Source organism: Corella eumyota, chromosome 5, assembly GCF_963082875.1.
Source record: "Corella eumyota chromosome 5, kaCorEumy4.1, whole genome shotgun sequence".
Taxonomy (NCBI): domain Eukaryota; kingdom Metazoa; phylum Chordata; class Ascidiacea; order Phlebobranchia; family Corellidae; genus Corella; species Corella eumyota.
Window position 1 is genome coordinate 1,435,819 of NC_137494.1, and position 11,285 is coordinate 1,447,103.

Below are 11,285 nucleotides of genomic sequence, written 5' to 3' on the forward strand. Positions count from 1 at the left end.
GCTTAGTCATAGATTAGTATTAAATTGATAGGCCCATATATGTCAGTGTTAACCAATAAATATAATTTGACGTACTTTATATTTCAAGTACACTGATTCATTAACTTTATATACGCAGCATATATTTGTGCTGTGCAAAAACTATAGGTTATAGGTTAACTCTTTATCAAAACAGTGTTAACTCTTTATCAAAACAGTAAACTAAACGTAAATACACGACCGGTACGTATATCGTATGAAACAAATTAAAAGGAAAATAACAATGCATAAGTTACAGCGTCCGGGTAGGTTCTACCTATAAATTATCACTTTTTTATTGTTTTGTTTCGGATATAACTAATTTCCTTTTTTTATGTAACAAACAATATCCCTACTTTAATATAAATTCCACCATTTAGTCTAATTTTTGATAGATTATTGGTAACAACTTTGTAGATTTTACAATGTTGTATGTTAATGCATTAATTTTTGGTTTATTTTTCGGTTTTGTAAAGGCCAATGCCTCTTCAAATGAAGCAATAAAATGTAAGTAAAAATTCAAAGATTGATTATACGTTATTTAATTTAAAATTGAATTTATTATTAATGCTTATTGAGTTACAATTTTAAAGGGTATGCTAAAATTTTACTAAATGGTCATTTAAATAAAAAATAGTCAAAAAATATAAAAAAACTGACTTTAGTTAAAATAAGAGGTATTTCGTTTATCCACAGATAGCGCATGTTGTTCCTATCCGTGTGAAAATAACGGGATATGTATTTCTATGGACGACAATGAAGTTTATGAATGCGATTGCTTTAACACAGGACATTATGGAAAAAGATGCGAGACACGTAAAACTTAAAAAAATGTCGTTTTTTAAAGCTTATTGTTTGTTGATGACTATGCGAATATGGTCTTTTTAAAAGCATATTTTTTATATTTCTTGTTTGTATTTAGGTTCAAAACCTATATTTAAAATATCCTTAAGATCTAAGTTGTGTTTTTGTTATATTTTAATTTTAAGAACTGTTTTTTTATTGCAGCTTATTTCAAGCACAGAATTATAATGATGATAAAACCGAGTCAAGATTTCAAGAACTTTTTTCTGAGTAACTTCGCGTTTCTGTGGGCTGTGGTTAACAGAATCAATTTCCTAAGACATTTTCTTCTAAAATTGGTCATATTTAGTAAGTTTTTTTATGATTTTTTTGTAAGTGTTTAACTTAAAGCAAAATATAAAACAGAATATCAATTTAAATTCATTTTTGTTTTAATTTTTTTATATTATTTATTTTAAGATTTAAATACCAAAGTTATTTTTTAATTTTTTTTTGTATATATCTTTATCCTCGATGTGGAAAAGTCGAATGCGCGACTTAATCATAGAGCAACATCAGTTACCCCGACCCAGTCTCGAGTTGCCTGTGGCAGTTTGGGATATTATAGATTATAATTGCCCGATAATTATGCTGCTGATTAAGTGCTGACTCAGCAGGAGTTCGTACCGTTTAAATCGCCTTACTCAAGGGCGACCTCATGTGTGGTGTAGCAAGTGTTCTTACCACTACACCACGCTGCCGGTTTTATAGATTGTTAATTTAGGAATTTTTAAATTTATTACTAGGAGGCCTATAAACCTGTTTAGTTAGAAATAATATAAATTATTAAATTCAAAATAAAATGTCATTAAAAAGTTTACAAATTAATTTTATCTACTTTCAACAAAATTTACCATCATCCTTTTACAATAAATTTAAAAAAAAAATACAATATTATAAAATCCGGTAAAATAGAGAATATAAAATAATAAACAAGTAACTGAAATCTATAAACAATTAATGTTTGTTTAGATGAGTTACGCCAGGTACCGGAACCTGCTATATATAGAGGAATGAAGTCATATCCGACCTGGGACTCATACGCAAACGACAAAGTATATGCCCGACTCTTACCTCCTATCCCGCTTAATTGTCCAACCCAAACAGGCGTTAAAGGTAAACACTACATTGTTGTTATAATAATAATATGTTATGACTTCTATATATATATAGCTTATTGAGCAATATGTCCAAATTATAAGCCTACAAAATAAAAAGAACTTCCGTTTGTGAAGCGTCAGTATATTATCAAGGGAAAATATTATTTGCAGTAGCGACCCTATTAAGTCAAATAAAATCCTGACAGTGGGGCGACTTATTGACTGGTATCGGTATTGACATTAAGCAACTACCTATTTTACTAATTGCTACCTTTATCGCCACTTGACCCTTGAATTATATTTTGCATTATTTTTCCAAAAAAATAAACTGCCAACGTCAGTTCATTACATTATTAAATGCACTTTTAACTTAATTAATAACGTTTATCATTATTCCAATATCTTATAATCCCACATAGCCTAACATAAAATACACTATTCTGAAACAGTTGTAACGTTTTAAATATAGCTGCCTTCTTAACGTACATCAAACCCCATCTAAAAAATTAACTTTGTGTTTAGGACCAAAAACTTTGCCAAGCGTGGACGAGATTTTAAATCTGGCTTTGCTTCGCAAAGAATTTAAACCAGATCCTCGGCATACCAATCTAGTTCTACCATTTTTTAACCAACATTTTACTCACGAGTTTTTCCATCTTGATAAGTCGAAAGGAAGACCTTATCAGAAGGAAGACAATGCGGTAAATATAGTTTTTGATATTTTTAAACCCGATACACTATAAACTAAGCAATAACTTACCTATAGCAAAATCCTCTTTCAAATAAAAAGACCTACACTATACGAGCGATATACAACTTCTTTTTTTCTGTTTTTTTATTACAATAACTAACTGTAAACTTAGGTTGGCATTGTCATTTTTGCAGTATCCAACCCATAAAGTTTTACAACATTGATTTTAGATTAATCTGAGCCACGTTTATGGGTTAACAAAGAAACGACAACACGAATTAAGATCCCACGTGGACGGAAAAATGAAAGTTCATATCATAAACAACGAAGTCTTTCCACCTTTAATCAACGAAACAGGAAATCCACATATACCGGGTGCGAGTCTAGTGCCAGAGCAATACAGGTTCCTGTTGGGTCATGATGCTTTCACCCTGATGCCAACTTTCTTGGTGTTTGGGACATTGTGGTTAAGGTAAATAGATGATGTTCAAAATTTTGCTAGTCAAAAAAGTAAATGGTATTCCTTTATAAAATAACACATTAACGTTATAATAAACGTCACAAATATGTTAACTAGTCAAGTCTAAAAATATTTATTCTAACTAAAGTTTTAAAAAGTTATAACTATAGCTTTAATGTCCTTTTATTTAACAATATAACAAAAACTCTGCTGTTTATATTTACTACTTTTAAAACTTAATTAAATACCCAACTTTTAAACATTTTTAGAACTTCCTAAAACATTTAATTATTTTTAAAGAATTCATTTGACACAGTGTTAAACATGATTTTAACTCAATATTTAACAGAGAGCACAATCGGATTTGTGATATTTTGGTTAAAAAACATCCGATCTGGGACGATGAAAGAGTTTTCCAAACAGCAAGACTAGTCATGATTGGTAAAAACTTAATTACTTTATTAAATTTAAAAAAGGTTTGCCTAAAAACCCCTTACACACTGCCAAATATGTAACTTAAATAATAGGTAATATATCAAAAAAACCATAGCCTATTCCCAATTGTAAGGGCTTACTGTAACTAACTGTATATATAAATATGCGTAAAGACTATTTCTATAAAACATAATGTAAACTTACTATCTCATTCTTACCAAAACAGTAGTTATCAAGGTTATTTTATATTTTTAAATCTACATAGGTGTTACAATGCAAATCACAGTTGGTGAATACGTTCAGCATTTAAGCGGGTATAAGCTTCAACTCAACTACATCCCCGAACTTGTATCAGAAACAGAGTTCTCATACCATAACCAGATCCACTTAGAGTTTGATATTTTATATCAAATGCACTCTTTGGTGCCTGACTATATAACTTTAAACAAGAACCAATATGAGCTAAGTGAATTGGTTTTTAACCCAGAACCTATTGTCAAGACTGGACTGGCTGATACATTGAAAACCATATCACAGCAATATGCTGGCAAGGTATGTTTAATCAAACATTATTTTTTTGTATATATTTTTATCCTCGATGTGGGAAGGTCGAATGCGCAACCTAAACATAGAGTAACAGCAGGTACCCAAACCCAGTCTTAAGTTGCCTATAGCAGTTTGGAATATTATAGATTATAATTGCCTGATAATTAACCTGCTGGTTAAGTTTTGGCTCAACAGGAGTTTATAGCACCTTACTCAGGGGCGCTACAGCATGAAAGCAGTAGGAATCAAACTCACGACCTTATGTGGTGTAGCAAATGTTCTTACCAATACATCACGGTCCCCGTTATTAATAAGGCTAAATACTTAGTTTATTGCTTGAAATATAGTTTTATATATACACATATACTCTTAACCAATAGGCTAAAGAGTTATGAAATAACTTTAATCAACTAACTTAAAATCAATTTTTTTAGTCATATCTGGGCGAGAATCAAGGCAGACTTATCTCTTACATATCCAAGCAAGTGATGGAAGATAGTAGAAGATTAAGGGTTCAACCTCTGAACAATTACAGAAAAGCTTTTGGGTTGGAACCTTACAAATCGTTTGTAGAAATGACAGGTTTGTTTGTAAATATTATCAATTCGTTTAACTTTTAAGCGTTTAATTAATCAGTAATGGCTGGGTGGTGTTAGTGACTGTTTTTAAGTAAAGTATTTTACACAAAATTTGTAAAAACTAGTCGAAAATATTGTTGCCACAAATTGTTTGCTGTTCCCTTTATTATTGTTACTATATAACATAGTTTATAAAATTCTACACAAATTTTTATGATTATAACTAGAAATTAAAACTTTTTAAGGTGAGTTTATTCTATCGCACAAGTTGAAAGAGTTGTACGGAGACATTGATGCTGTTGAGTTATATCCAGGATTGTATTGTGAGAACGCTTTTCCAAACCATATATTCGGAAAAACTTTGATGAAAATGATATCCCCTTTTGCTTTTAGAGGTAAAATACTAACTATAAACTATGGGTATAAGCAGGATTGCAGTATTACTTTTGTTTAAAAATTGTATTGTGTTTATAGCCCAAGATTATATTCATATAACTTAAATTTTGATAACTACAAAACAGTAAAAGTTATTAGAGTAATCTAATAGGTGTAACGTTAAAAATGCGAAATTATGGACTGCCTAAAATTTTTTTCTTTTTTTTAAACTTGAAATTTCAATTACTAAGTGATTTTATAGATGGTACAGTAAAAATACCAAGTTTTTAGACTGTCTAAAAATAGATGTTAATTCTGCATAGGTAATATCAACCATACCGGGCCTACCACAGGCTTATTGGCCATATCCGGCACATACATTTACCGCTTGTATTATAGCACATAGTTATTGTTTTAAGTTTTATTCAAATGCCAATCTAAAAAAATATTTATTTTTTAGGATTGTTTTCAAACCCGATAGGAGCGGCTGAATGGTGGAAACCTTCAACTTTCGGAGGTGAAGAATTATTTCAACTTATTCGGGAAACCACTTTACAGGTAAACTACATTTATATAATACCATAACTTTACAGGTACGTGAAACCTGGGAATTAATAAAAGCAGAAACGTAACCAACTTTTGTAAAACAGGGGCATTACTGTAAGCAATTTTTAATATGAATCCCTAGATCATTTTTGCTTTCATATATATTTTTTTATCTAAAATATAATCTAACTTGGCAGCGTGGTGTAGTGGTAAGAACACTTGCTACACCACACATGAGGTCTTGGTTCAATCCCCACTGATCTATAAACGGTATGAACTCCACTTAATCAGCAGCTTAATTCCCGGGCAATTATAGTCTCTATAATATCCCAAACTGCCACAGGCAACTCGAGACTGGGTCGGAGTAACTGATGTTACTTTATGTTTAAGTCGCGCATTCGACTTTCACACATTGAGGATAAAGATATATATACAAAAAAAAATAAAGTAATACCTATAGAGCAATTTAAGATTTATTTAAAATTTAATTAGGATTTGATTTGCCGAAACATGGATGGAGTTTGCCCGAAGATTTCGTTTTTAGTTCCCGAAGACGTTGCATTTACACCCCAGCCCGAACTTAAAGATGGCGAAATACTTGGGGGCTACCTTATGAACATCCAACGAAGCAAAAAAGCTGCTTCTACTGATCCCAAAATGTACGACATCGATAAATTGCCAGAGCACATCAAAAACGCACTAAAAAAATTAGGGGTAGAGGGTGGATATGCTAAATTAGCGGATAGAAAAAATGGGTACACTAAGATCGGATCCGAAAACGGATATAAAGAAATAGCTGGATTAAAAAGCGGGTATAGTAAAATAAAGGGTAGAAAAAGTGGATGTAGCAAGGTGTCGGATAAAAAAAATGGGTATAGTAAAAAAACGGAAAACGAAAAATGCGAAAAGCTAAATCCCTACAAACCTAAAAGCAATACAAAATCATTTTATTATTAACCGCAAAAAAAATTATTTTTTAAAAGTTGTTCAAACAACTAACATACTAATTTATAATAAATATACTTAATTATATTATTAAAATATTATTTTATTCCATAAATGTGACCGTATTTTCCTAATAAATGTTTAGGCAACTGAGTAAAACGTTATTCTTAATGTTTTTATTACGTTTCACTAAATCTAGCATCATTTATAAATCTATAATAACAAAATATGTTATAAAAATATTTAAAGATGCACAAAAAAGCGTAAAAATCCGTCATTTTGATGCTCAAGCATAAACCAGTAACGTCTTTAAATTCTGTTATTAAAACGTAATGTAATCACATCTTATACTCCTATACTTTTTTTACTATTCTGTATATCTGTTTGTTTATGTTTAATTAAATTTGTAATATTACGTAATAATCAATCGCGATTTTTATATCCAATAAACAATATATCGTAATTATGACATCATAATTAAAAGCCAACAACGTAAATAAAGCAGTTTCCGGTAAGTGTCTAGTTATCAAATACTAGAATTAGATAAATTACCTATTAGCCGGCTCGTAATTAATAACTACCAAACAGTTAAACTATAAACATTGCAGCATTAGGTTTAGAAAGTTAAAAAAAATTCTAAAAAAAAACTAAAAAACAGATTAATTTTTGGTATTAGCTTTTAATATCGATAATTATATAAAAATTTTGTTATTTTAATTTAATAAAAAGTGTAGAAATTTCAATATACAGGTAAAAAAATTTCAATATACACTTTTTAAAAATTAAGGACAAAATAAACCATGTTATCAGATTCAGTTACTTCAAATTATTTGTAGGTTTACTAAATTTTGATATAAACAGTTTTAAACTAACTAATAGCTTTTAATTTTTTTTAATTTTTATTTTATTTAAACAGTTTTAAACCAGGATATGGTAGGGCATGAAATTAGTTATGCTGTTATATTTCTATCATCTCTGGTGTTCGGTGTTCTTTGCAAACTAGATTATTTTGGAATTAATCGAAAATATTGGATTTCATTTTTCGGTGTTATTCAAATTATTTTATTTTGTGGGCCCAGCGCAATTTATTTTGTGTTGGTTGTAACTCTGGGTGTAGGATGCATAAGACTTCAAATGTAAGCCTCTTTCTTATATTTTACAATTTATATTTTGCTAAACATAAAAAAATATAACATACAACAAATACCTTACTTCTAAAACAAATAGTACGTAAAAAAATTTATATTTTTTAATAAAGTTTCGCTATAACTTTAGCTTTTAATAAAATAGTATGTCAATCATTCTAATAAAAACAAATTATTCAGCATAAATCTATATAAAATTTAGACAAAAAACTATCAATTTAATATCCCTAACAAGATAATTTTTAATGACAGATGCCGTTCTGCTATAGTCTTATTAGCTGGTCTCTTATTTCGAATTCTTTTCTCCTACGGAAGACAAACTAACTTTATTGATATGCAATCAAGTGCATTCACCAACGTATTGCTTATGTGTGCAATTTTAAAAGTAAAATTAAAATAAATACTAATATGAATAACGTAATTTCATGAATTAGCGCCCCCACTTATTTTCTCAAATTTTAGATAATTTGTTTATCTTACGAAATTGAAGACTGCCGAAATCGAAAACAACAAAAAGATGACGTCAATAAAAATGAAGACAAACGAATAAATAATTATAAATGGTTGTCACTAGATAGAGTGCCATCCACTACAGATATGGTTTGTTACATGACCGCCTTCCCAGGCTTATTTACAGGTAAGTTATGTTATAAATTATAAAGGTCTTTAAATTTTTTATATTTTTATCAGGAAAACGAGTAATATTTATACGTGTTTAAGCTATGCGTAAACGTCGGGTTCAAATGCTAATAGTGTGGCATTGGTAGGACTCGAACCCGAAACTCTTTGGCTCTTAGTCTGATTTAAAACTTTCATAACCTAGTGTTAATTTTTAGTCAACCTCTAAAATTTGCCTATAAATACGTATATGTTAAATTACTGAACATCAATTTCAAGATAACTACTGTGACACTTTTTTTAAATATAACAACAAAGTTCTTACTGAAATTATTTTTAATATAATAAATTTTAAATCTGAATAATCACTCGATTTTAAAAAAAATATTTAACTAACTTTCTAACGCCCAAAAGATCATATTTTTAACATTTTAATTTATTAGCTTTTTAAGGTTTTATTAATTTTGATTTCAAGGACCAATTTATAGATACCGAACTTACAACGATTCGTTTTATCACACTCGTTATCTACCTTACAAACTAGAAGTTGAAACCAGGTTGTTTCAGATCATATTTTACTTCGTATTTTATTTTGTTGGAAAATGGATGGTTCAACCAAATCTAGTTTTAACTGAACAATTTGATAACTACAGCTTGCCATTAAAGTAAGTCTTGTAAATGTACCTAAACTTGTATATATATAGACTGGGTCGGAGTAACTAATGTTACTCTATGTTTAAGTCGTGCATTCGACCTTCCCACATCGAAGATAAAGATATAAAAAAATAATATAGAATTAAATTATTATTTAGTTAACTACTTTTAAAAACTAAATCATAAATAAAAAATTAAACTAATAAAAAAATACTACTATAAACATCAAAGAATTTTAAACAATATTTTAATAAAACGAAGATTTCATAAGTCATATAGGTTTAATAAAAACGTAATGTTAATATAACAAAGATAATACTAAAAATACAACGAACTAACTGTGCTAAAATTTTTAAATCTAAGTTAAATTAACTTTTAGGAGTATTATTGTGATTGCGATAGTTTGGGTTTATTGTTCTCGGTATGTCGGAGCCTGGTTATTAGCTGAAAGCGTTTGTATTCTAACTGGGATTGGAGTTTACCCAAAACATTGCAAACCTAAACCTGGCATAGGACCAACCAACATAGAGAATATGAACCGGTAAGTGTAAGAATTATTTATATAAATATCCAGCACAAACTAAAACTATTTTTAAAAGATTATATTAGTTATAAGGTTTTGCCCGCCCTACGTATAGCATTTTAATTGTTTTAATAGGGTCTTAACTATCACCTAATATTTGATCGCCCTAAACGGCGGTTTTTCATTTTGTAGGCCCATTAATTGGATATAGCTTCATTATATATAGATTAAGAAAACGCAATGCATATTAAGTTTGTAGTTTTAAAAGATTCAACATGTGACATTTTTAGGGTAACATCTGATTACTCGTACGAGTGTATTACAAATATTAAACCCCAGGTATTCTGGAAATCAAGCGACATTAGCGAGTTAACTAAAAGCTGGAATTGCACCATCCAGTGGTGGATGTTTAAATTTATTTACGCGGGAAATATTCTGCCAAAAAATTGGAAAAATGTCAGGTTTGTATTTATTATGACTTTCTTCTTATAACTTTTTTTTTTACAATAATTTTTTAATACCATCAAATCTAAAAACTTTATTATCGATTTGTATTATAAAAGTTACCAAAAAAACAAAAATTTTTTTAAACCATTTTGTAACTTCCTACTAAATTCAAAAAACAAGTGTTGAAAACCTTTAACAGAAATCGGCCAAAAAATTATTTACAATATTTTTATCTTTAGATTATTTTTTGTGATGTTAGTTTGTGGAATATGGCATGGAATAAATGCAGGATATATAGTAAGCACCTTAAACTTTACGTTGCTTATCATCGCTGATAAAATGAACCAAACTTATATAAAACCAAGAATTATTCGACCTTTTGCGAAGTATCTTTACACAAAGTAAGCAAATATAGGTTTATAGCTTGTTAATTTTTTCATTACCAAAAATTGTATAAACTACCTTAAAAATACTAATATAATAATAAAACAATATTAAGTAAATGATTTTAAACTAGGTGTAAAATAAGATGTGATTTATTTAAATTTAACTCTTGTAAAATTATATTTTTAGAATATCGAACTACCTGACATGGTTTTGTATATGTTATACAGTATTAACATTTATTTTGTTGGATCTCAACCAAATCTTACAATTATCAAATTCAATTTACTATATGGGACAACTAATACCTGGATTTTGTATTATAACTTGCTTGCTAATAAGACATAATAATTAAATTTAATGAGTGCCAGATTTTAACGAAATTGTTCATATTTATTTTAGGACAAAATTATACTATTACTTTAAAATTTATGGCAAAAATTTCATTTTTTTTGTTTTATAAAGTATCTATGCAAAACTGTATTAAATATATTTAAAGCTAATTTTTTATTTTTTTTTAGTTTACAAAAGCGTTTATTTATTTTTATTATATAATGCTAAATAAAAAATTAATGACAATAAAATATATGCTAAATGTAATAATTCGCCAAAAAAAAATTTAATAAAATCTTTCACAACGCCAAAACAAATTCGACATATAAGTTATAACACCTATAAATTATTGATAATTCCGCCTAATAGAATAAATACCAGAAAACCTGTACATATTAGTTTAAGTTATCAAAGAACAAATATTTGTTGTACTGTATCGCGAGCATATTTGCTAAAACAAATAACGTAAGCTACAGGAACAAGTTTATTATTAAAAGTTAGTTAAACTAATTGGTAGTTTAACAAAAAAACAAAACTATTAATTTTTTTTTTTTTAGAGTCTGCTTTAGAGTCTGCTTTTGTTTTTTTTAGAGTTTTTTATTAATTGTTTTTTTAGAGATAAAAAGGACCTTAAAAATTGCTAA

The 11,285-nt window shown here is 28.6% G+C and overlaps 1 protein-coding gene across 1 annotated transcript; it reads left to right on the forward strand.

Moving 5' to 3' along the window:
- Positions 1–262: 262 nt before the first annotated feature.
- Positions 263–10,656, forward strand: LOC145752521 (uncharacterized). The gene is made up of 21 exons (XM_082568821.1): positions 263–284; positions 436–525; positions 715–834; positions 1,027–1,170; positions 1,834–1,977; positions 2,484–2,662; positions 2,883–3,124; positions 3,429–3,553; positions 3,813–4,099; positions 4,528–4,675; positions 4,917–5,066; positions 5,507–5,604; positions 6,085–6,523; positions 7,454–7,673; positions 7,935–8,067; positions 8,145–8,319; positions 8,776–8,965; positions 9,334–9,495; positions 9,768–9,938; positions 10,164–10,221; positions 10,498–10,656. Exons 1-21 carry the CDS (start codon positions 263–265, stop codon positions 10,654–10,656), a joined length of 3,456 nt encoding a protein of 1,151 aa, XP_082424947.1.
- Positions 10,657–11,285: the final 629 nt, after the last annotated feature.

Coding starts and splice junctions, on each gene's coding strand:
- LOC145752521 (XM_082568821.1), top strand. CDS start 263: ATGCATAAGTTACAGCGTCCGG. Junction 285..435: donor GCATAAGTTACAGCGTCCGG/GTAGGTTCTACC, acceptor ACAACTTTGTAG/ATTTTACAATGTTGTATGTT. Junction 4,676..4,916: donor ATCGTTTGTAGAAATGACAG/GTTTGTTTGTAA, acceptor AAACTTTTTAAG/GTGAGTTTATTCTATCGCAC.